General features: G+C 43.0%; 1 protein-coding gene across 5 annotated transcripts in view; it reads right to left on the minus strand.

The window, feature by feature from the left end:
* Positions 1-26052, minus strand: part of LOC133616828 (dynein regulatory complex protein 11) — a 48063-nt gene extending 22011 nt beyond the window's left edge. Inside the window, exons 1-12 of one of the 5 annotated variants that reach the window (XM_061976442.2) lie at positions 25611-25811; positions 22878-22945; positions 17172-17241; positions 16914-17096; positions 11960-12079; positions 6465-6644; positions 6319-6390; positions 6015-6220; positions 3787-3871; positions 3630-3725; positions 3492-3567; positions 3292-3398 (exon numbers count right to left, since the gene is read on the minus strand). In XM_061976442.2, coding sequence (XP_061832426.2) covers positions 3292-3398; positions 3492-3567; positions 3630-3725; positions 3787-3871; positions 6015-6220; positions 6319-6390; positions 6465-6644; positions 11960-12079; positions 16914-17096; positions 17172-17241; positions 22878-22888 — 1206 coding nt within the window. In that variant the 5' untranslated portion in view covers positions 22889-22945; positions 25611-25811. Of the gene's footprint in view, positions 1-3291; positions 3399-3491; positions 3568-3629; positions 3726-3786; positions 3872-6014; positions 6221-6318; positions 6391-6464; positions 6645-11959; positions 12080-16913; positions 17242-22877; positions 22946-25610; positions 25812-25912 lie in introns of those variants that run through there. The other 4 variants (XM_061976441.2, XM_061976439.2, XM_061976443.2 and 1 more) reach the window with 4 other exon arrangements.
* Between the last annotated feature and the right edge of the window lie 1740 nt (positions 26053-27792).

Genomic DNA, 27792 nt, shown 5'->3' on the forward strand with positions numbered 1-27792 from the left:
TAAAAGTGTCCATCTCTTTTCTTTTTTTTCTTCTGTTGTGGCATATGCTGCAGGTGCCTGCTCGTTTTTCGTATGTGGGTAACAACATTTAACTATGTATATATATTTCCCAATTGGTTTAACTGCCACCCGCATGAATCTATTCAAAATCTAATTTTTTTTAATAATTTGAACCACCCGACCCGACCCGACCCGACCCGACCCGACCCGACCCGCGGATAAAATCTAACTTTTTTAAATTTCATCCGCCCGATCCGCGGATAATCCGCGGACTCCGCTGTTGTGCCCGCAAACCGCGCATCTCTAATATATATATATATATATATATATATATATATATATATGCATATATATATATATATGTATATATATATATATATATATATATATATATATATATATATATATATATATATATATATATACACATCCTGAAAATATGCAAACAAAACTGTGTTTGGATAATTGATACTTCAAACTTGCATAAATAAATATTAAGGAATATAACATAACTTGGCTTCTGAGAGCTTCAAAATGTAATGAATAAAATGCTAAAGTTGTTGATAAACAAGCAATTATTTTAATAATTAAATATGGTCATTTTAAATGAATTATTATGATAATTTAAAATTAATTATTTCAAATATGTTTATTTTAATGTATAATTCTAATGCCTGGATGTAATAAGGGGTCAGAAAAAATACAATTAATTTTGATGTTTTTAGCAAAATATAGTAATTTTTTTTTTTTAATTATTTTTTTTTTAATTAATAAATATATTTATTTGTAGGTAAGATAAACATAATAATACAATTTATCTCTAGTCTGGATGATTTATTTCTTGTCACCCTGTTGTCCTCCCGTAGTGAAAAAAGGCTGTCCTCACTCAGGTCCGCATGGAGCTGGAGGGGGCGTGGCCTGCAGCTCCGGCTGAAAATCGGGAGATTTTCGGGAGAATATTTGTCCCGGGGAGGTTTTCGGGAGAGGCGCTGAAATTTCGGGAGTCTCCCGGAAAATTCGGGAGGGTTGGCAAGTATGCCTTAACCTCATGAATTATCGTGGCCGCTAGGTGTCACCAAAACCAATGACCACTCCACTTCAACTTAAAGACAGCATACACCTGACACGAGGTCAATGTTTGTCATACCTACCGTTGTAATGTCTCCACTATTTTGGCACCGACCGAATCCCGTAGGTCCTACCGATTGAACTAGAATCTAACGGTGCCATGTTACGGTACTTGGATTCAGCCGCCTCTTTGCATTTCGTAACTTGCCAATCACTGCAGCAGCACTGAGAGCAGGCTCAGCCAAACTACCTCTGGGTAATGTTGCAATTTTCAATGCCACAAAAAAAAAATTAGACTCAAAAAATGCTCTAAACATAAGTAAGGTTCTGCTTTTTTTTCTTAAAATGCGCTAGCTGGATGCTAATACCCATTGGCTTTATTATTGACATGCTACTGTTATACACCAGCTGTTTGATTGTGAGGTGCATCTTAGTTGGAGTTTAACGCATTTGGAAGTGTTGAAATCGCCATGTCCATCCATCCATCCATCCATCTTCTAAGCCTAAGCAGAGAAGCCCAGACTTCCCTCTCCCCAGCCGGGAGAGATAGTCTTCCCAACGTATCCTGGGTCTTCCCCGTGGCCTCCTACCGGTCGGACGTGCCCTAAACACCTCCCGAGGGAGGCGTTCGGGTGGCATCCTGACCAGATGCCCGAACCACCTCATCTGGCTCCTCTCCATGTGGAGGAGCAGCGGCTTTACTTTGAGTTCCTTCCGGATGACAGAGCTTCTCACCCTATCTCTAAGGGAGAGCCCCGCCACCCGGCGGAGGAAACTCATTTCGGCCGCTTGTACCCGTGATCTTGTCCTTTCAGTCATAACCCAAAGCTCATGACCATAGGTGAGGATGGGAACGTAGATCGACCGGTAAATTGAGAGCTTTGCCTTCCGGCTCAGCTCCTTCTTCATTACAAGGGATCAATACAGCGTCCGCATTACTGAAGACGCCGCACCGATCCGCCTGTCGATCTCACGATCCACTCTTCCCTCACTCGTGAACAAGACTCCGAGGTACTTAAACTCCTCCACTTGGGGCAGGGTCTCCTCCCCAACCCGGAGATGGCACTTCACCCTTTTCCGGGCGAGAACCATGGACTCGGACTTGGAGGTGCTGATTCCCATCCTTGTCGCTTCACACTCGGCTGCGAACCGATCCAGTGAGAGCTGAAGATCTTGGCCAGGTGAAGCCATCAGGACCACATCATCTGCAAAAAGCAGAGACCTAATCCTGCAGCCACCAAACCAGATCCCCTCAACGCCTTGACTGCGCCTAGAAATTCTGTCCATAAAAGTTATGAACAGAATGGGTGACAAAGGGCAGCCTTGGCGGAGTCCAACCCTCACTGGAAACGTGTCCGACTTACTGCCGGCAATGCGGACCAAGCTCTGACACTGATCATATAGGGAGCGGACCGCCAAAATCAGACAGTCCGATACCTCATACTCTCTGAGCACTCCCCACAGGACTTCCCGAGGGACACGGTCGAATTCCTTCTCCAAGTCCACAAAACACATGTAGACTGGTTGGGCAAACTCCCATGCACCCTCAAGGACCCTGGCGAGAGTATAGAGCTGGTCCACAGTTCCACGACCAGGACGAAAACCACACTGTTCCTCCTGAATCCGAGGTTCGACTATCCGGCGTAGCCTCCTCTCCAGTACACCTGAAAAACCTTACCGGGAAGGCTGAGGAGTGTGATCCCACGATAGTTAGAACACACCCTCCGGTTCCCCTTCTTAAAGAGAGGAACCACCACCCCGGTCTGCCAATCCAGAGGTACCGCCCCCGATGTCCACGCGATGCTGCAGAGTCTTGTCAACCAAGACAGCCCCACAGCATCCAGAGCCTTAAGGAACTCCGGGCGGATCTCATCTACCCCCGGGGCCTTGCCACCGAGGAGCTTTTTAACTACCTCAGCAACCTCAGCCCCAGAAATAGGAGAGCCCACCACAGACTCCCCAGGCACTGCTTCCTCATAGGAAGACGTGTTGGTGGGTGGGGCAGAAGCAAATTATAACAGTAATAATTCATTAATTTGGGGCAGAAGCAAATTATAACAGTAATAATTCATTAATTTGGGGCAGAAGCAAATTAATGAATTATTACTGTTACAAGCGGCCCTCAATGCAAACAAGTTTGACACCCCTGATCTCAGGTATTAAAGATAAACGGTGACTAATATTGATCAAATGTAATTGTCTTAGTTGTAATATTAGTTTCACCTTCACTCGTATCTCGGCTTCGATGTCCACCCTTTTCTCCTCCTTGATCAGCTCCACTTCGTGTCTCTGGTTGAAATTTCTCGACTCACTGCGGGTTTCCCAGAAATCTGCAGGGACATTAACATTTATTTGTTTGCGGCGGGCCGCTATCGACACATTTGGAGCGCATTATTGTTGTCATGCCAGGTTTCTGGAGGAACCTGCAAAGGATTTGTTGCCCAACTCCAAGTCTGCCAGAAAAGCTGAAGGTAGCATCTCCAAGCCTTCCTCTTCTTCCTGGGGTTGACAGTGAAGTTTATGCACACTTCATGGTGGATTTAGTCTGTGGAACAGTTTACCTCCTTGCCCTTGGACTTCTTTGCATCATCCTTCTTTTTGTCGTCTTTTTTCTTGCCCGAAGCTTCCTCTTCCAACTCAGCCAACTCTTCTATCAACTAAAAGACAGCACCAGCATAAAAACCTGCCATCCTTCTTTTCATCGAGCGCGTCTTTTACCTGCTGATAATTCTTTTGAGCAAAAATGATGGCCGAGCCTCCCTCGTCTTCATCGGGGAAGTCTGGGAACGTCCCTGTCAGGTTTCTACAACCCGAAAGAGGTAACAGCTCCTGAGTAAGTTCCTTAACCTTCTGAGAGCCAGGGTCCTCTGCAGTGGGTGTTTATTTGTGGTCTGGGTTTTTTTTCTTGTCACAGTTACCATCCATGTTCTTCTGCTTATACAGGTCCAGGTGGTGGGAGGCCCAGACTTCCGGGTCCCCAGCCACCTCTTCCAGTTCTACCAAGGATTCCTCGGCCAACTGAAAAACATACTCCCTGTAGTCCTAAGTCTAACCCGGGCCTCATCCCGGAACACCTCACCAGGGAGGCATCCAGAAGCCATCTGGACTGAATGCCACCTTAACTGGCTTCTCTCGATGTAAAGGAGTACTGGTTCTAGTCTGAGCTCCTCCCAGATGACGGAACTCCTTACCCTGCCTCTTAGGGTGAGTCCAGCCATCTTACAGAGGAGACTCGGTTGGTAAATCAAGAGCTTTACCTTCTGACTAAGCTGATCTGGTACAGCGACCGCCATCCCGGAACACCTCACCAGGGAGGCATCCAGAAGCCATCTGGACTGAATGCCACCTTAACTGGCTTCTCTCGATGTAAAGGAGTACTGGTTCTAGTCTGCGCTCCTCCCAGATGACGGAACTCCTTACCCTGCCTCTTAGGGTGAGTCCAGCCATCTTACAGAGGAGACTCGGTTGGTAAATCAAGAGCTTTACCTTCTGACTAAGCTGATCTGGTACAGCGACCCCCATCCCGGAACACCTCACCAGGGAGGCATCCAGAAGCCATCTGGACTAAATGCCACCTTAACTGGCTTCTCTCGATGTAAAGGAGTACTGGTTCTAGTCTGAGCTCCTCCCAGATGACGGAACTCCTTACCCTGCCTCTTAGGGTGAGTCCAGCCATCTTACAGAGGAGACTCGGTTGGTAAATCAAGAGCTTTACCTTCTGACTAAGCTGATCTGGTACAGCGACCGCCATCCCGGAACACCTCACCAGGGAGGCATCCAGAAGCCATCTGGACTAAATGCCACCTTAACTGGCTTCTCTCAATGTAAAGGAGTACTGGTTCTAGTCTGAGCTCCTCCCAGATGACGGAACTCCTTACCCTGCCTCTTAGGGTGAGTCCAGCCATCTTACAGAGGAGACTAGGTTGATAAATCAAGAGCTTTACCTTCTGACTAAGCTGATCTGGTACAGCGACCGCCATCCCGGAACACCTCACCAGGGAGCCATACAGAAGCCATCTGGACTAAATGCCACCTTAACTGCCTTCTCTCGATGTAAAGGAGTACTGGTTCTAGTCTGAGCTCCTCCCAGATGACGGAACTCCTTACCCTGCCTCTTAGGGTGAGTCCAGCCATCTTACAAAGGAGACTCGGTTGGTAAATCAAGAGCTTTACCTTCTGACTAAGCTGATCTGGTACAGCGACCGCTTTTCTGCAGACACAGAACCCTCTCGACTGTCAATCTCACGCTCCTGCTTTCTCTTACTCGTGAACAAGATCCTGAGATACTTGAACTCTCTGAAGACCTCTCTCCCAACCTGAAAGCGGGCAATCCACCCTAAGAACCATGACCTTAGACTCGCATGCACCCTTTTACGGCTAAGAACCATAAACTTAAGACTCACATCCACCCTTTTCCGGCTAAAAACCATGACTTTAGACTCACAGCCAGCCTTTTCCGGCTAAGAACCACGACCTTAGACTGGCATCCACTCTTTTCCGGCTAAGAACCATGACCTTAGACTCGCATCCACCATTTTCCGGCTAAGAACCATGACCTTAGACTCGCATGCACCCTTTTACGGCGAAGAACCATAAACTTAAGACTCACATCCACCCTTTTCTGGCTAAAAACCATGACTTTAGACTCACAGCCAGCCTTTTCCGGCTAAGAACCACAACCTTAGACTGGCATCCACCCTTTTCCGGCTAAGAACCATGACCTTAGACTCGCATCCACCATTTTCCGGCTAAGAACAATGACCTTAAACTCGCATCCACCCTTTTCCGGCTATGAACCATCACCTGAGACTCGCATCCACCCTTTTCTGGCTAAGAACCATAACCTTAGACTCCCAGAGTTGGAAAAAAGTTTCTGTTCTGCGTGTTCACTGCAGAGAACGCTAGTTCTCAGGGGATTGAACAAACACCACAAGAGTTTATCTCACCGGCATTCAAGAAACCACTGTCGGATTTGTTCTTTGATGTTCTCAGCTATTTCCTGGCCCTCAGTCTCTCGGAGTTGGTTTGTGATGGCAGCCACAGACTTTTGATAGTCATCCTCATGTTCCTTCTGCTTGTTTCGCGTGGAAGCAATGTTGGCCTGGGCAGAGATGATGGCCTCGCATGGCTCCTGGTATTTGGGATGCAAGGTCTGACGAAGACGTGACCAAAACACATCACTGGCAAGTTCAAATCACAGTTCTTGACATTTAGTCCGCATCGTGAAGCACCTTGCGGCATTTCACTCACCATTCCCAGGAAAATCATATCTTCATTCCGAACAGCTGCCGTCTTCTTCCTCTCTACGTAGCCCCTCCATACCTGCGGATCATGTACCCGGTCGTCAGCAAGTTGATATAATTTCCTTACGTTTTGTTGCGTCGAGGACAGAACACCTTCTGGATGCGGACTGCAGCTCGGGCCATGTCTTCGGGCTTCGGGTCCTCGGTTCTGGGTATCTTGCTCAATCTTCTGCTAGCTTCGTTCAAGGCTGCCCTCAGGCGGCCTTGGCGTGCCCTCTCTGCCATCTGAACGACTCTGATGGCCTCCTCTTGACTCATGGTCCTGGTTACGCGCTAACATGCCAGTGGAAAGAGACACTCGATATACTGTGAACCACAATTACTTTTGATGCTAGCTTTGTAACTCTGCTTCTGACCCAAACTCAGACAAACCTGGAGTGCTGGAGAATAAGACGGAGGAGAAGGTATCAGTGTTGCCAACTTAAAGGGGACCTATTACGCAAAACCTACTCTTGTTACGACTGGAACTTGTTTTTGTGTATTTGGGATCTCCACAATCCCGTAATGACCATGGAGGCATGGCAGAGATATTAATGAAACACTCTTGCCTTCCTTTATTCTTCCTCCAAACTGTCACGGCTGGTTACCTTTATGTTGAGTTTTGTTAGTGTTCTCCAGTGTTTTGTGATAGTTCCTGTCCTGTGCTTTTATTTTGATGGCTCTTCCGGTTTTGTAGAGGTTTTCCCGTGGCTGCTTCACTTCTGTCCCAGAGCACTTCCCCTCACCCGTTTGCAATCAAGACTATTGAAGTTGATCATTTTTCTACCTTCGTGTACTTCTTTAAGAACCATGACCTTAGACTCAAATCCACCCTTTTACGGCTAAGAACCATGACTTTAGACTCAAATCCACCCTTTTACGGCTAAGAACCATAACCTTGGACTCAAATCCACCCTTTTACGGCTAAGAACCATAACCTTAGACTCGCATCCACCCTTTTTCCGGCTAAGAACCATACCCTTAGACTCGCATCCACCCTTTTCCGGCTAAGAACCATGACCTTAGACTCGCATCCACTCTTTTACGGCTACGAACCATGACCTTAGACTCGCATCCACCCTTTTACGGCTAAGAACCATGACTTTAGACTCAAATCCACCCTTTTACGGCTAAGAACCATAACCTTAGACTCGCATCCACCCTTTTCCGGCTAAGAACCATAACCTTAGACTCGCATCCACCCTTTTCCGGCTAAGAACCATAACCTTAGACTCGCATCCACCCTTTTACGGCTAAGAACCATAACCTTAGACTCGAATCCACCTTTTTACGGCTAAGAACCATAACCTTAGACTCGCATCCACCCTTTACGGCTAAGAGCCATGACCTTAGACTCGCATCCACCCTTTTACGGCTAAAACCCATAACCTTAGACTCGCATCCACCCTTTTCCGGCTAAGAACCATAACCTTAGACTCGCATCCACCCTTTACGGCTAAGAACCATGACCTTAGACTCGCATCCACCCTTTTACGGCTAAGAACCATGGCCTTGGACTCACATCCACCCTTTTACGGCTAAGAACCATGACTTTAGACTCGCATCCACCCTTTTCCGGCTAAGAACCATGACCTTAGACTCGCAGCCACCCTTTACGGCTAAGAGCCATGACCTTAGACTCGCATCCACCCTTTTACGGCTAAGAACCATGACCTTGGACTCACATCCACCCTTTTACGGCTAAGAACCATGACTTTAGACTCACACCCACCCTTTTCCAGCTAAGAACCATGACCTTAGACTCGCATCCACCCTTTTCCGGCTAAGAACCATGACCTTAGACTCGCATCCACCCTTTTACGGCTAAGAACCATAACCTTAGACTCGCATCCACCCTTTTTCCGGCTAAGAACCATACCCTTAGACTCGCATCCACCCTTTTCCGGCTAAGAACCATGACCTTAGACTCGCATCCACTCTTTTACGGCTACGAACCATGACCTTAGACTCGCATCCACCCTTTTACGGCTAAGAACCATGACTTTAGACTCAAATCCACCCTTTTACGGCTAAGAACCATAACCTTAGACTCGCATCCACCCTTTTCCGGCTAAGAACCATAACCTTAGACTCGCATCCACCCTTTTCCGGCTAAGAACCATAACCTTAGACTCGCATCCACCCTTTTACGGCTAAGAACCATAACCTTAGACTCGAATCCACCTTTTTACGGCTAAGAACCATAACCTTAGACTCGCATCCACCCTTTACGGCTAGGAGCCATGACCTTAGACTCGCATCCACCCTTTTACGGCTAAAAACCATAACCTTAGACTCGCATCCACCCTTTTCCGGCTAAGAACCATAACCTTAGACTCGCATCCACCCTTTACGGCTAAGAACCATGACCTTAGACTCGCATCCACCCTTTTACGGCTAAGAACCATGGCCTTGGACTCACATCCACCCTTTTACGGCTAAGAACCATGACTTTAGACTCGCATCCACCCTTTTCCGGCTAAGAACCATGACCTTAGACTCGCAGCCACCCTTTACGGCTAAGAGCCATGACCTTAGACTCGCATCCACCCTTTTACGGCTAAGAACCATGACCTTGGACTCACATCCACCCTTTTACGGCTAAGAACCATGACTTTAGACTCACACCCACCCTTTTCCAGCTAAGAACCATGACCTTAGACTCGCATCCACCCTTTTCCGGCTAAGAACCATGACCTTAGACTCGCATCCACCCTTTTACGGCTAAGAACCATGACCTTAGACTCGCATCCACCCTTTTACGGCTAAGAACCATAACCTTAGACTCGCATCCCCCCTTTTACGGCTAAGAACCATAACCTTAGACTCGCATCCACCCTTTTCCGGCTAAGCACCATAACCTTAGACTCGCATCCACCCTTTACGGCTAAGAACCATGACCTTAGACTCGCATCCACCCTTTTCCGGCTAAGAACCATGACCTTAGTCTCGCATCCACCCTTTTCCGGCTAAGAACCATGACCGTAGACTCGCATCCATCCTTTTACGGCTAAGAACCATGACCTTAGACTCGCATCCACCCTTTTCCGGCTAAGAACCATGACCTTAGACTCGCATCCATCCTTTTACGGCTAAGAACCATGACTTTGGACTCGCATCCACCCTTTTACGGCTAAGAACCATGACTTTAGACTCAAATACACCCTTTTACGGCTAAGAACCATAACCTTAGACTCGCATCCACCCTTTTCCGGCTAAGAACCATGACCTTAGACTCGCATTCACCCTTTTCCGGCTAAGAACCATGACCTTAAACTCGCATCCACCCTTTTCTGGCTAAGAACCATGACCTTAGACTAGCATCCACCCTTTTACGGCTAAGAACCATGACCTTAGACTCGCATCCACCCTTTTACGGCTAAGAACCATGACTTTAGACTCAAATCCACCCTTTTACGGCTAAGAACCATAACCTTAGACTCGCATCCACCCTTTTCCGGCTAAGAACCATAACCTTAGACTCGAATCCACCCTTTTCCGGCTAAAAACCATAACCTTAGACTCGCATCCACCCTTTTCCGGCTAAGAACCATGACCTTAAACTCGCATCCACCCTTTTCCGGCTATGAACCATGACTTTAGACTCAAATCCACCCTTTTACGGCTAAGAACCATTTCCCTTAGACTCGCATCCACCCTTTTCCGGCTAAGAACCATAACCTTAGACTCGCATCCACCCTTTTACGGCTAAGAACCATAACCTTAGACTCGCATCCACCCTTTTACGGCTAAGAACCATAACCTTAGACTCGCATCCACCCTTTTCCGGCTCAGAACCATGACCTTAAACTCGCATCCACCCTTTTCCAGCTAAGAACCATGACTTTAGACTCAAATCCACCCTTTTACGGCTAAGAACCATTTCCTTTAGACTCGCACCCACCCTTTTCCGGCTAAGAACCATAACCTTAGACTCGCATCCACCCTTTTCCGGCTAAGAACCATAACCTTAGACTCGCATCCACCCTTTTACGGCTAAGAACCATGACCTTGGACTCACATCCACCCTTTTACGGCTAAGAACCATGACCTTAGACTCGCATCCACCCTTTTCCGGCTAAGAACCATAACCTTACACTCGCATCCACCCTTTTCCGGCTAAGAACCATAACCTTAGACTCGCATCCACCCTTTTACGGCTAAGAACCATGACCTTGGACTCACATCCACCCTTTTACGGCTAAGAACCATGACCTTAGACTCGCATCCACCCTTTTCCGGCTAAGAACCATGACCCTAGACTCGCATCCACCCTTTTCCGGCTAAGAACCATGACCTTAGACTCGCATCCACGCTTGTACGGCTAAGAACCATGACCTTAGACTCGCATTCACCCTTTTCCGGCTAAGAACCATGACCTTAGACTCGCATCCACCCTTTTCGGGCTAAGAACCATGACCTTAGACTCGCATCCACCCTTTAACGGCTAAGAACCATGACTTTAGACTCGAATCCACCCTTTTACGGCTAAGAACCATAACCTTAGACTCGCATCCACCCTTTTCCGGCTAAGAACCATAACCTTAGACTCGCATCCACCCTTTTCCGGCTAAGATCCCTAACCTTAGACTCGTATGCACGCTTTTACGGCTAAGAACCATGACCTTAGACTCGCATCCACCCTTTTACGGCTAAGAACCATGACCATAGACTCGCATCCACCCTTTTCCGGCCAAGAACCATAACCTTAGACTCGCATCCACCCTTTTCCGGCTAAGAACCATAACCTTAGACTCGCATCCACCCTTTTCCGGCTAAGAACCATGACCTTAGACTCGCATCCACCCTTTTACGGCTAAGAACCATGACCTTAGACTCGCATCCACCCTTTTCCGGCTAAGAACCATAACCTTAGACTCGCATCCACCCTTTTACGGCTAAGAACCATGACCATAGAAATGTCACCGTGGAGTTTAGCTGATTGGAGAGACAATGACTTGGGGCGGTATAGCCCGGCTCGTAGAGCGGCCGTGTCAGCAACTTGAGGGTTCCAGGTTCGATCCCAGCTTCTGCCATCCTAGTCACTGCCGTTGTGTCCTTGGGCAAGACACTTTACCCACCTGCTCCCAGTGCCTCCCACACTGGTTTAAAAATGCAACTTAGATATTGGGTTTCACTATGTAAAGCGCTTTGAGTCACTAGAGAAAAGCGCTATATAAATATAATTCACTTCTGTTTTGTTTGATCAGCCGTTTTACTGCCGTGTTACAGGCCCCGGAAACAATTAAGGAAACATAATAAATAACTCATTTCACAACGTTTATATCTGCGGCTTATAGTCCGGTACGGCTAATATATGGAAAAATATTATTTTATATACCTTAAAATATGGTATTTTCTTTAGAATCACAATTAGTATAGAGCTATCATAAGTAATTTTATTTGCACCACAAGCTAGGATGTAACACAATACATTCAGAACTTTTTGTCTTTGTGTGATTTCATAATAAAACTTCCTATTTCTTGCCAGACTGAACGCTGCTGATTGCGGAAACCTGCTACCGGGCAATCAGAGCAACAAAATTACGCTACTTTTTTGTGCCCTCCCCTCTGCGTTGTTCTCGTTCCCTGTGTGAAGGTGTGCTCACTTTTTGGGTCACAGTGGTCTCCATCGTCTGGAGGATGTTTGTCACCATCGTCGTCCGCTCCAGGCTGTCGCCGCTGCGGTCACGCAGGAAGTAGGTCGGGATCGGGATCTCAAGTTCGGCCTGGTGAGAAAAGTTTGTCGGTAGCAGAAACCAAACGGACTAGGGTCTGTGTACCTTCCGTTCATTCCACAAACCCCGTTTCCATATGAGTTGGGAAATTGTGTTAGATGTAAATATAAACGGAATACAATGATTTGCAAATCATTTTCAACCCATATTCAGTTGAATATGCTACAAAGACAACATATTTGATGTTCAAACTGATAAACTTTTTTTTTTTTTTGCAAATAATCAGCAACACGTGACAAAGAAGTTGGGAAAGGTGGCAATAAATACTGATAAAGTTGAGGAATGCTCATCAAACCCTTATTTGGAACATCCCACTAATGGGAACAGGTGGGTGCCATGATTGGGTATAAAAGTAGATTCCATGAAATGCTCAGTCATTTCCAAACAAGGATGGGGCGAGGGTCACCACTTTGTCAACAAATGCGTGAGCAAATTATTGAACAGTTTAAGAAAAACCTTTCTCAACCAGCTATTGCAAGGAATTTAGGGATTTCACCATCTACGGTCCGTAATGTCATCAAAGGGTTCAGAGAATCTGGAGAAATCACTGCACATAAGCAGCTAAAGCCCGTGACCTTTGATCCCTCAGGCTGTACTGCATCAACAAGCGACATCAGTGTGTAAAGGATATCACCACATGGGCTCAGGAACACTTCAGAAACCCACTGTCAGTAACTACAGTTGGTCGCTACATCTGTAAGTGCAAGTTAAAACTCTCCTATGCAAGGCGAAAACCGTTTATCAACAACACCCAGAAACGCCGTCGACTTCGCTGGGCCTGAGCTCATCTAAGATGGACTGATACGAAGTGGAAAAAGTGTTCTGTGGTCTGACGAGTCCACATTTCAAATTGTTTTTGGAAACTGTGGACGTCGTGTCCTCCGGACCAAAGAGGAAAAGAACCATCCGGATTGTTATAGGCGCAAAGTGTAAAAGGCAGCATGTGTGATGGTATGGGGGTGTATTAGTGCCCAAGACATGGGTAACTTACACATCTGTGAAGGCGCCATTAATGCTGAAAGGTACATACAGGTTTTGGAGCAACATATGTTGCCATCCAAGCAATGTTACCATGGACGCCCCTGCTTATTTCAGCAAGACGATCTGGCTTCATAGTAAAAGAGTGCGGGGTACTAGACTGGCCTGCCTGTAGTCCAGACCTGTCTCCCATTGAAAATATGTGGCGCAGTATGAAGCCTAAAATAGCACAACGGAGACCCCCGGACTGTTGAACAACTTAAGCTGTACATCAAGCAAGAATGGGAAAGAATTCCACCTGAGAAGCTTAAAAAAATGTGTCTCCTCAGTTCCCGAACGTTTACTGAGTGTTGTTAAAAGGAAAGGCCACGTAACACAGTGGTGAACATGCCCTTTCCCAACTACTTTGGCACGTGTTGCAGCCATGAAATTCTAAGTTAATTATTATTTGCACAAAAAAAATAAAGTTTATGAGTTTGAACATCAAATATCTTGTCTTTGTAGTGCATTCAACTGAATATGGGTTGAAAGGGATTTGCAAATCATTGTATTCCGTTTATATTTACATCTAACTCAATTTCCCAACTCATATGGAAACAGGGTTTGTATTTCCCATTCTTAAACGCAAATCAAAAAACAGAATTAGGGCCGTTTTTCGATTTTTATTATATATGGCAGATTTGAAAACAAACAAAAGGGTTGATTTTCATTCAAATATTGCCATAAAATTGGATATTGTGCAAACACAAACATCGAATATACGTTCATCCAAAATACAAAAATGCGTGTTTATCTGTGTGATGACAAATTGAAGTATTTTAGCTTTTCCTTTGTGTTTAGCATGTTTTTTTTAGCATAACGCTAACACCTTTGTTCAACGGGAGTCCTAATGTCGTTTTTAAAAAGTGTCAATGTTTTTCAACATTTTGTTTTTAGAAATGAAAATAGAAAAAAATGGCCCAAAATTTGATTTTTGCTTTGCATTTGAGAATTCCAAATAGAATGAACGGAAGCAGGGCCGGCCCGTGGCATAGGCCGTATAGGCAAATGCTAAGGGCGCCGTCCATCAGGGGGCGCCACGCCAGTGCCACAAATGTTGGAGAAAAAAAAAAAAGAAAAAAGTTGGTATTATTATTTCTAAATACAAAAAATAATCCCACGTTAATTAAAATGCAAAGTAAAGCCTATTTAATAGAAATATTATTTGTTACAACATTACCCCCCCCCCCCCTCTCCCCCGCACGGTGCGCCCCCTCCCTTCCCGTATCATGACTCTTTTTGGACGTCACCACATCAAAAAATCAACACAAGATGTCAAAACGGCCAAAACTGTCAGGTGCCCAGGGAAGAAAAAAGAGAAAAGAAGAGGAGTAGAAACGAGAAAAGACAGAGTTAGCAGGTAGGTAACGTTAGCCTACATGAAATTATTTGTCTGTTACAGAATGTGATAGTAGCCTGGCTTTTTAGCATTAAGCTAATGTTACATGATTCGGCAATTGCTAATCAATAAATAGCTAGTTCTGTTTTAACGTCGGGTTAATATTGTGGAGGGGGCTAAATTGTTATGGAAAATAATAATGTAACGTTAGGTAATTACAGTACTCCCACCTTACATTCCTCAGGGACATTTGTATTAGATCTTTTAAGCAGGTGTTTTTTGTTTACATTGTTATTGCCTTCTGGTTAGCTAATGTTTGCCCTGCAGGTAATAGTCACTTTTCCACCCCTTTATATATTAGGTATAATTGTAAGTAAAAAAAAAAAAGGTCAAAGACAAAGCTATTCGGTTTCTTGTGAGTATATACACTTCACTGCCGATGTGGGGGGGCACCACCTAAAATCTTGCCTAGGGCGCCAGATTGGTTAGGGCCGGGCCTGAACGGAAGGTACACAGACCGACTAGATCAGGGGTGTCCAAACCTTTTGACTTGGGGGTTGAAACAATTTGGCCGAGGGACGGAAGCCGACCGCATGTAAAGTAACAATAAATATATTTTATGCATATATATGTGTGCATATTATGTTAATATAAAGGTTATACATAATTCATGTTATTAGATATTAATGGTATGTGAAAGATCGACTCCTACCTTGTTTACTTCCGTTTTGATTGATTGAGACTTTTATTAGTAGATTGCACAGTACAGTACATATTCCGTACAATTGACCACTAAATGGTAACACCCCAATAAGTTTTTCAACATGTGACGACCTCTTTCAAGTTTTGTCATCAATCCGAAATTCCGAGCAGCTAAAATGTGCCAAACATGGATAAGTGTGGGGAGTAGAGATGCGCGGATAGGCAATTATTTCATCCGCAACCGCATCATGAAAGTCGTCAACCATCCGCCATCCACCCGATCTAACATTTAATCAAAACCGCACCCGCCCGTTCTTATATATCTAATATAGACGATGCAAGGCATTAGTGAGGTTATAAAGCTTTTGCCTGTTAAAGAAAGGAGACTGATCCAATGCAGCACAGACATTCAATGCGTGCCACGCTGTCACGGCCCAGACGCACACCAGTGCGCAATCATCTGGGAGCCGCGTGTGGAGGTGCGATGTCCCTCGCACCCGCGGCGGCTCCACCCGGGCTCACGCCTGAGGCTTCAGCGCGCACCGCGGCGGCCATCCTACTCGTCGCGGCCTAGCCCTCGCGGCTCTCGCTGCCGGCGACGGCCGGGTATGGGCCCGGATGGCTCCAGCGCCATCCATTTTCAGGGCTAGTTGATTCGGCAGGCGGGTTGTTACACACTCCTTAGCGGGTTCCGACTTCCATGGCCACCGTCCTGCTGTTTATATCAACAAACACCTTTTCTGGGGTCTGATGAGCGTCGGCATCGGGCGCCTTAACCCGGCGTTCGGTTCATCCCGCAGCGCCAGTTCTGCTTACCAAAAGTGGCCTACTCGGCTCACCAGGGTGAGCCCCACCCCTTTCGTGACCCCTGTTACGCGCCCCCGGCAACGGGGGTGGCGGGCAGGTAAGCTGCGCGGGCGGAGCGCGCGGAGTGACCCCTGTTACGAGCTGCTTACCTGCTGCGCGTGACGCCGGCCGCGGCGAAGGCGGACGAGGCGGGGTGTCGGTGCGGTGGGCGCGGTGGTGACCCTGGACGTGCGTCGGGCCCTTCTCGCGGATCACCTCAGCTACGGCTCCCGGTGGGGCCCTCTCGGGGGAAGGGGCCTCGGTCCCGGACCCCGGCGAGGCGTCCCTTCTCCGCTCCGTAAAAGTGTCCATCTCCTTTTTTTTTCTTCTTCTGTTGTGGCATATGCTGCAGGTGCCTGCTCGTTTTTCGTATGTGGGTAACAACATTTAACTATGTATATATATTTCCGAATTGGTTTAACTGCCACCCGCCTGAATCTATTTAAAATCTAATTTTTTTTAATTTCAACCGCCCGACCCGACCCGCGGATAAAATCTAATTTTTTTTTATTTCAACCGCCCGACCCGACCCGCGGATAAAATCTAATTTTTTTTTTATTTCAACCGCCCGACCCGCGGATAATCCGCGGACTCCGCGGTTGTGTCCGCAAACCGCGCATCTCTAGTGGGGAGTGTTTTGCATTTTTCCCATTTAAATGTTTTTTTTTACACAATGTCTAGGGAAGGTTGTTTGGATTGGGTCATATAAGTAAAGGATGTGCTGTTTTGACGTCATGGTCGTTGACCTGCTTTACTCACGGTGTCTAAAAATGTCGACAGATTCTCAGCAATCAGTATATCAGATATTTGAAATTAATCTGGAAACACCCCAAGGGACAGATTCCTTATTGAAGTCTCGCCGCCCGTAGTTTGGACACCGCCGGATTGGATTGTCAAAAAAGGATCTGGAGTCCAACTCACAGGCGTGAGCTTCAAGTCGTGAAGGACGTCGTCCATGTAGTGGTACTCTGAGAACTCCTTGTCCACCATCTCGTTTTTCAGCTCCAAGACCCGGCCCATCACTCCCTCCAGGACGTTCCGGAGGAGTCGTCTCTTCTGCGGGTGCACCACCTGGTCGTCGGCCTTCTCCAGCTGCCTGAAGACCTGCAGGTAGCGCACGTAGAGCATGGCCAGACGCTGGAAGAACACCACTCTGTCCTTTTCTGGACGCAGTGGAACCTCGGGAATCTCCTCCACCAGCAGACGACTCAACTCCACCTGGGCCTCGGCCCACAGCTCGTTGTACGTCCTGGGGTGGCAAGTCATTCAGGGGAAACACTTCAGGTAACGCACACACGTCTTGCCATGAGGGTTGTCTACCAAGTACACACGTCTTGCCATGAGGGTTGGCTACCAAGTACACACGTCTTGCCATGAGGGTTGGCTACCAAGTACACACGTCTTGCCATGAGGGTTTGCTACCAAGTACACACGTCTAGCCATGAGGGTTGGTTACCAAGTACACACGTCTTGCCATGAGGGTTGGCTACCAAGTACACACGCCTTGCCATGAGGGTTGGCTACCAAGTACACACGCCTTGCCATGAGGGTTGGCTACCAAGTACACACGTCTTGCCATGAGGGTTGTCTACCAAGTACACACGTCTTGCCATGAGGGTTGGCTTTCAATTACACACGTCTTGCCATGAGGGTTGGCTACCAAGTACACACGTCTTGCCATGAGGGTTGGCTACCAAGTACACACGTCTTGCCATGAGGGTTCTCTACCAAGTACACACGTCTTGCCATGAGGGTTGGCTACCAAATACACACGTCTTGCCATGAGGGTTGGTTACCAAGTACACACGTCTTGCCATGAGGGTTGGCTACCAAGTACACACGTCTTGCCATGAGGGTTGGCTACCAAGTACACACGTCTTGCCATGAGGGTTGGCTACCAAGTACACACGTCTTGCCATGACGGTTGTCTACCAAGTACACACGTCTTGCCATGAGGGTTGTCTACCAAGTACACACGTCTAGCCATGAGGGTTGGCTACCAAATACACACGTCTTGCCATGAGGGTTGGCTACCAAGTACACACGTCTTGCCATGAGGGTTGGCTACCAAGTACACACGTCTTGCCATGAGGGTTGGTTGCCAAGTACACATGTCTTGCCATGAGGGTTGGCTACCAAGTACACACGTCTTGCCATCAGGGTTGGCTACCAAGTACACACGTCTTGCCATGAGGGTTGGCTACCAAGTACACACGCCTTGCCATGAGGGTTGTCTACCAAGTACACACGTCTTGCCATGAGGGTTGGCTACCAAGTACACACGTCTTGCCATGAGGGTTCTCTACCAAGTACACACGTCTTGCCATGAGGGTTGTCTACCAAGTACACACGTCTTGCCATGAGGGTTGGCTACCAAGTACACACGTCTTGCCATGAGGGTTGGCTACCAAGTACACACGTCTTGCCATGAGGGTTGGCTACCAAGTACACACGCCTTGCCATGAGGGTTGGCTACCAAGTACACACGCCTTGCCATGAGGGTTGGCTACCAAGTACACACGCCTTGCCATGAGGGTTGGCTACCAAGTACACACGTCTTGCCATGAGGGTTGTCTACCAAGTAAACACGTCTTGCCATGAGTGTTGGCTTTCAATTACACACGTCTTGCCATGAGGGTTGGCTACCAAGTACACACGTCTTGCCATGAGTGTTGGCTACCAAGTACACACGTCTTGCCATGAGGGTTGGCTACCAAGTACACACGTCTTGCCATGAGGGTTGTCTACCAAGTACACACGTCTTGCCATGAGGGTTGGCTACCAAGTACACACGTCTTGCCATGAGGGTTGGCTACCAAGTACACACGTCTTGCCATGGGGGTTGTCTACCAAGTACACAGGTCTTGCCATGAGGGTTGGCTACCAAGTACACACGTCTTGCCATGAGGGTTGTCTACCAAGTACACAGGTCTTGCCATGAGGGTTGTCTACCAAGTACACACGTCTTGCCATGAGGGTTGGCTACCAAGTACACACGTATTGCCATGAGGGTTGTCTACCAAGTACACACGTCTTGCCATGAGAGTTGTCTACCAAGTACACACGTATTGCCATGAGGGTTGGCTACCAAGTACACACGTCTTGCCATGAGGGTTGTCTACCAAGTACACACGTCTTGCCATGAGGGTTGGCTACCAAGTACACACGTCTTGCCATGAGGGTTGTCTACCAAGTACACACGTCTTGCCATGAGGGTTGGCTACCAAGTACACACGTCTTGCCATGAGGGTTGTCTACCAAGTACACACGTCTTGAAATGAGGGTTGTCTACCAAGTACACACGTCTTGCCATGAGGGTTGGCTACCAAGTACACACGTCTTGCCATGAGGGTTGGCTACCAAGTACACACGCCTTGCCATGAGGGTTGGCTACCAAGTCTGCTACTTTTTTTTTTAGCACCGCCAATTTACGTCAAATCTAGCACCGCCACGTTATGATATTGGAGCCTTGAATATTGGCTGAGACGATATCAGCATGAATCATTGTGCGTACTCTAATCATTTTGTACTGTAGAACGTTAGAAAATAGACTTGATCAAGTGATATTACTCCGAGAACCATGGTAGGTATGAAAAACTTTACGGCACGTGTATGCTTGTTTTAAGCTCATGACGCAGTAAGTTGAATGATGCGGACACGTTTGTTACTGGATACTTTCTAATACGCTTCTGCCTTGGAGATGTTATGATCCGTTGCCCGGATCATGTTTTGTTCTGTTAGTTTGACGACCTCGGTTCTCTTTTCAGCACCCCTGGGTTTGTGTTTTGGTTTCCATGGGTGCTGATTAGTTTCACCTGCCTCTGATTAGTGTTCTGGACGCTCACCTGCTTCTGGGCACTAATCAGAGAGCTACTGATTCCTGTCTTTCGCCACTGTCTTATTTGCTTCTATGCAACAAGTTACGTCGTCTACTTATTTAATTCCTTATGACTGCTTGTATCGCACATGATATCACCCACAAGTAAGCACGCTGCAGGACTGCTTGTATTGCACATGATATCACACACAAGTAAGCACGCTGCAGGACCGATTGTATCGCACATGATATCCCACACAAGTCAACACGCTGCAGGACTGTTTGTATCGCACATTATATCACACACAAGTAAACACGCTGCAGGACTGCTTGTATCGCACATGATATCACACACAAGTAAAGACGCTGCAGGACTGCTTGTATCGCACATGATATCACACACAAGTAAACACGCTGCAGGACTGCTTGTATCGCACATTATATCACACAAGTAAACACGCTGCAGGACTGTTTGTATCGCACATGATATCACACACAAGTAAACACGCTGCAGGACTGCTTGTATTGTACATGATATCACCCACAAGTAAGCACGCTGCAGGACTGCTTGTATCGCACATGATATCACACAAGTAAATACGCTGCAGGACTGCCTGTATCGCACATGATATCACACAAGTAAACACGCTGCAGGACTGCTTGTATCGCACATGATATCACACACAAGTAAACACGCTGCAGAACCGCTTGTATCGCACATGATATCACACACAAGTCAACACGCTGCAGGACTGCTTGCATTGCACATGATATCACACACAAGTAAACACGGTGCAGGACTTCCTGTCTCACACATGATATCACACACAAGTAAACACGGTGCAGGACTGCTTGTATCGCACATGATATCACACACAAGTAAACACGCTGCAGGACTGCCTGTATCGCACATGACATCACACACAAGTAAACACGCTGCAGGACCGCTTGTATCGCACATGATATCACACACAAGTAAACACGCTGCAGGACTGCTTGTATTGCACATGACATCACACACAAGTAAACACGCTGCAGGACCGCTTGTATCGCACATGATATCACACACAAGTAAACACGCTGCAGGACTGCTTGTATCGCACATGATATCACACACAAGTAAACACGCTGCAGGACTGCTTGTATCGCACATGATATCACACACAAGTAAACACGCTGCAGAACTGCTTGTATCGTACATGATATCAGACACAAGTAAAGACGCTGCACGACTGCTTGTATCGCACATGATATCACACACAAGTAAACACGCTGCAGGACTGCTTGTATCGCACATGATATCACACAAGTAAACACGCTGCAGGACTGCCTGTATTGCACATGATATCACACACAAGTAAGCTCACTGTAGGACTGCTTGTATCGCACATGATATCACACACAAGTAAAGACGCTGCACGACTGCTTGTATCGGACATGATATCACACACAAGTAAACACGCTGCAGGACTGCTTGTATCGCACATAATATCACACAAGTAAACACGCTGCAGGACTGCTTGTATCGCACATGATATCACACACAAGCACGTTGCAGGACTGCTTTTATTGCACGTGATATCACACACACAAGTAAACACGCTGCAGGACTGCTTGTATTGCACATGATATCACACACACAAGTAAACACGCTGCAGGACTGCTTGTATCGCACATGATATCACACACAAGTAAACACGCTGCAGGACTGCTTGTATCGCACATGATATCACACACAAGCACGTTGCAGGACTGCTTTTATTGCACATGATATCACACACACAAGTAAAGACGCTGCACGACTGCTTGTATTGCACATGATATCACACACAAGTAAGCTCACTGTAGGACTGCTTGTATCGCACATGATATCACACACAAGTAAAGACGCTGCACGACTGCTTGTATCGCACATGATATCACACACAAGTAAACACGCTGCAGGACTGCTTGTATCGCACATGATATCACACAAGTAAACACGCTAAAGGACTGCCTGTATTGCACATGATATCACACACAAGAAAACACGCTGCAGGACTGCTTGTATCGCACATGATATCACACAAGTAAACACGCTGCAGGACTGCTTGTATCGCACATGATATCACACACAAGCATGTTGCAGGACTGCTTTTATTGCACATGATATCACACACACACAAGTAAACACGCTGCAGGACTGCTTGTATTGCACATGATATCACACACAAGTAAACACGCTGCAGAACTGCTTGTATTGCACATGATATCAGACACAAGTAAAGACGCTGCACGACTGCTTGTATCGCACATGATATCACACACACAAGTAAACACGCTGCAGGACTGCTTGTATCGCACATGATATCACACAAGTAAACACGCTGCAGGACTGCCTGTATTGCACATGATATCACACACAAGTAAGCTCACTGTAGGACTGCTTGTATCGCACATGATATCACACACAAGTAAACACGCTGCAGGACTGCCTGTATCGCACATGACATCACACACAAGTAAACACGCTGTAGGACTGCTTGTATCGCACATGATATCACACAAGTAAACACGCTGCAGGACTGCTTGTATCGCACATGATATCACACAAGTAAACACGCTAAAGGACTGCCTGTATTGCACATGATATCACACACAAGTAAACACGCTGCAGGACTGCTTGTATCACACATTATATCACACAAGTAAACACGCTGCAGGACTGCTTGTATCGCACATGATATCACACACAAGCACGCTGCAGGACTGCTTGTATCGCACATGATATCACACACAAGCACGCTGCAGGACTGCTTGTATCGCATATGATATCACACACAAGCACGCTGCAGGACTGCTTGTATTGCACATGATATCACACACACAAGTAAAGACGCTGCAGGACTGCTTGTATCGCACATGATATCACACACACAAGTAAACACGCTGCAGGACTGCTTGTACACATCATCCCATACTTGTTTTCTGCTGATATCAAACCTATATCCAATATCAACACCTTGAGAATATTTTTTAAAGATAAGATCAGAACAGGCTTCAAGAAAGGTAAGCATTTGTTGTTTTACCTTTGTGACATGTCTTCTTCACAGGAACACGGAGGTGCTAACTGTTTGGCGTCTCCTGTGGGTGTCAGCTGTAAAAAAAAAAAAAATCATTAAAAACTGTGATCGGAGGGAGAAAAATCATATTATCCTCCTGAGAACAAATTCAACTTCACACTTTAGAATATATGACTAATATAAATATAACAAGTCATCACTATTTTGCATCCACTTAGAATATTAGTATCAACATGTCATCAAATTTTTCCCAATTTTTGATGTTTTTTGTTTAATTTAATTTATACAATATACAAACACCAGTCTGCTAAACTATTTAAAAAAAGAAAACGTCAATTGTTGATGATTTTTGTTTAATTTAATTTATACAATATATAAACACCAGTCTGCTAAACTATTTTAAAAAAAAAAAAACGTCAATTGTTGATGATTTTTGTTTAATTTAATTTATACAATATATAAACACCAGTCTGCTAAACTATTTAAAAAAAACAAAAAAAAAACGTAAATTGTTGATTATTTTTGTTTAATTTAATTTATACAATATACAAACACCAGTCTGCTAAACTATTTAAAAAAAGAAAACGTCAATTGTTGATGATTTTTGTTTAATTAATTTATACAATATATAAAAAACCAGTCTGCTAAACTATTAAAAAAAAAAAAAAAGTCAATTGTTGATTATTTTTGTTTAATTTAATTTATACAATATATAAACACCAGTCTGCTAAACTATTAAAAAAAAGAAAAAACGTCAATTGTTGATTATTTTTGTTTAATTTAATTTATACAATATATAAACACCAGTCTGCTAAACTATTTAAAAAAAACAAAAACAAAAACGTAAATTGTTGATTATTTTTGTTTAATTTAATTTATACAATATACAAACACCAGTCTGCTAAACTATTTAAAAAAAGAAAACGTCAATTGTTGATGATTTTTGTTTAATTTAATTTATACAATATACAAACACCAGTCTGCTAAACTATAAAAAAAAACAAAAAAAAACGTCAATTGTTGATTATTTTTGTTTAATTTAATTTATACAATATATAAACACCAGTCTGCTAAACTATTTAAAAAAAGAAAACGTCAATTGTTGAGGATTTTTGTTTAATTTAATTTATACAATATATAAACACCAGTCTGCTAAACTATTAAAAAAAAGAAAAAACGTCAATTGTTGATTATTTTTGTTTAATTTAATTTATACAATATATAAACACCAGTCTGCTAAACTATTTAAAAAAAGAAAACGTCAATTGTTGATGATTTTTGTTTAATTAATTTATACAATATATAAACACCAGTCTGCTAAACTATTAAAAAAAAAAAACGTCAATTGTTGATTATTTTTGTTTAATTTAATTTATACAATATATAAACACCAGTCTGCTAAACTATTAAAAAAAAGAAAAAACGTCAATTGTTGATTATTTTCGTTTAATTTAATTTATACAATATACAAACACCAGTCTGCTAAACTATTTAAAAAAAGAAAACGTCAATTGTTGATTATTTTTGTTTAATTTAATTTATACAATATATAAACACCAGTCTGCTAAACTATTTTAAAAAAACAAAAAAAAACGTCAATTGTTGATTATTTTTGTTTAATTTAATTTATACAATATATAAACACCAGTCTGCTAAACTATTTAAAAACAAAACAAAAAAAAACGTAAATTGTTGATTATTTTTGTTTAATTTAATTTATACAATATACAAACACCAGTCTGCTAAACTATTAAAACAAAAAAAAACGTCAATTGTTGATTATTTTTGTTTAATTTAATTTATACAATATATAAACACCAGTCTGCTAAACTATTAAAAAAAAAAACGTCAATTGTTGATTATTTTTATTTAATTTAATTTATACAATATATAAACACCAGTCTGCTAAACTATTAAAAAAAAGAAAAAACGTCAATTGTTGATTATTTTTGTTTAATTTAATTTATACAATATATAAACACCAGTCTGCTAAACTATTTAAAAAAAAAACAAAAAAAAACGTAAATTGTTGATTATTTTTGTTTAATTTAATTTATACAATATACAAACACCAGTCTGCTAAACTATTTAAAAAAAGAAAACGTCAATTGTTGATGATTTTTGTTTAATTAATTTATACAATATATAAACACCAGTCTGCTAAACTATTTAAAAAAAGAAAACATCAATTGTTGATGATTTTTGTTTAATTAATTTATACAATATATAAACACCAGTCTGCTAAACTATTAAAAAAAGAAAAAACGTCAATTGTTGATTATTTTTGTTTAATTTAATTTATACAATATATAAACACCAGTCTGCTAAACTATTAAAAAAAAAAAAAAAACGTCAATTGTTGATTATTTTTGTTTAATTTAATTTATACAATATATAAACACCAGTCTGCTAAACTATTAAAAAAAACAAAAAAAACCGTAAATTGTTGATTATTTTTGTTTAATTTAATTTATACAATATGCAAACACCAGTCTGCTAAACTATTTAAAATAAATACATTTAAAAAAAAAAAGCTCCTCATCGTAGCTTTGTCTAATAGGTGTTAATGCAATTTGGTATAATAATAATAATAATAATATAGCTCATTAATATTTTATTCGTCTTTTTAATATGTCAAGGACTAACAGAGAATGAGCCGCTATAAACTACAGCTAATACTACAAAATACAAAAAAAAAGGTATGTGGAATAAAACATATGTAATGAAAGTGAAACTCACCAGTTAAATGTAACTTTACTTGGTCATAAATGTTTCATTGACGCATCCTGCGCGGTCTTTTGTTTTGGAAGCTCAGCGTTTCCGGTCAATCACACGCCCCGCCCACCGAGCTATGCTAACTAGCATAAAGTGACACAAATACGCAATATTATTGTATTTTTTCTGCATGTGCTACCAGCAGCCATGTTTTAAGTAGTTTAATATACCTAGCTGGCGTGTATTTAACTTTTATTTTATTTATTTTTCGCGCGATGAGGTCTGTTAAACACATGTGACGTCACTATTGTGTCTACTTTGCTAACCAAAACGATGACGTACTATTAGACAACTTCCTCGACCCGCTTCCTGTTCGACAATCGTCTCCAAATGGACATCAAGTTTTAAACGAGTGTTTCAATCTTCTTCATGACGTTGCTGTTAACGCGAAAGATCAAGACGGCGTACCTGGAGAATGGCGTTGCCATGGAAACGGCAAACAGCGTCCAATCTTCTTTGGCTGTGATTGGCCACCAGCTCAGAGGCGCCACACCGCCGCCTGCCGGACTGGAGTGTATAGTGGTCGTTTGGGCTACAAAAAAACCCCAATATTTGTACTTTATAAAGTAAAAATATATATTGAATAAATACTGTCCAGCGGTAGAACGTCATATATATAAAAGTTATATAATAACAGTGTTTTTATTCCCATCACCAACACCATAAATATTGTGTATTACCATCATAATTCTTCATTTTAAATCACTTTACCTTATTACCTGTCTTTTAAAATGGACGGTTTCTTTTGACTTAACTTCACAATTGTATTCAAATGTATTAGTGCATGATATTTACAGCGTATAAAAAAAGTGACGTGTAAAGTGTGCAACAGGTTGAAAAAGCAACATTATAGAATAGAAAGTACTTTATTGATCCCTGGGGGAAATTCAGCACCACAGTTTGCTCACAATAAACAATAAACACTTAGGTATTTTTTACATGTGAGTAATATAAATACAGTCTATTATACAGCATTATTCACGTGTGAATAATATGAATAGTCTATTATACAGCATTATTCACATGTGAATAATATAAATACAGTCTTTTATACAGCATTATTCACATGTGAATAATATAAATAGTCTATTATACAGCATTATTTACATGTGAATAATATAAATACAGTCTATTATACAGCATTATTCACATGTGAATAATATAAATACAGTATTATACAGCATTATTTACATGTGAATAATATAAATACAGTCTATTATACAGCATTATTCACATGTGAATAATATAAATACAATCTATTATACAGCATTATTCACATGTGAATAATATGAATACAGTCTATTATACAGCATTATTCACATGTGAATAATATAGTCTTATTATACAGCATTATTCACATGTGAATAATATAAATAGTCTATTATACAGCATTATTCACATGTGAATAATATTAATACAGTCAATTATACAGCATTATTCACATGTGAATAATATAAATACAGTCTTTTATACAGCATTATTCACATGTGAATACTATAAATAGTCTATTATACAGCATTATTCACATGTGAATAATATGAATACAGTCTATTATACAGCATTATTCACATGTGACTAATATAAATACAGTCTATTATACAGCATTATTCACATGTGAATAATATAAATACAGTCTATTATACAGCATTATTCACATGTGAATAATATGAATACAGTCTATTATACAGCATTATTCACATGTGAATAATATAGTCTTATTATACAGCATTAGTCACATGTGAATACTATAAATAGTCTATTATACAGCATTATTCACATGTGAATAATATAAATACAGTCTATTATACAGCATTATTCACATGTGAATAGTATAAATACAGTCTATTATACAGCATTATTCACATGTGAATAATATAGTCTTATTATACAGCATTATTCACATGTGAATACTATAAATAGTCTATTATACAGCATTATTCACATGTGAATAATATAAATACAGTCTATTATACAGCATTATTCACATGTGAATAGTATAAATACAGTCTATTATACAGCATTATTCACATGTGAATAATATAGTCTTATTATACAGCATTATTCACATGTGAATACTATAAATAGTCTATTATACAGCATTATTCACATGTGAATAATATAAATACAGTCTATTATACAGCATTAT

This window comes from Nerophis lumbriciformis, linkage group LG14 (assembly GCF_033978685.3).
Source record: "Nerophis lumbriciformis linkage group LG14, RoL_Nlum_v2.1, whole genome shotgun sequence".
In the NCBI taxonomy this organism is placed as follows: Eukaryota; Metazoa; Chordata; class Actinopteri; order Syngnathiformes; family Syngnathidae; genus Nerophis; species Nerophis lumbriciformis.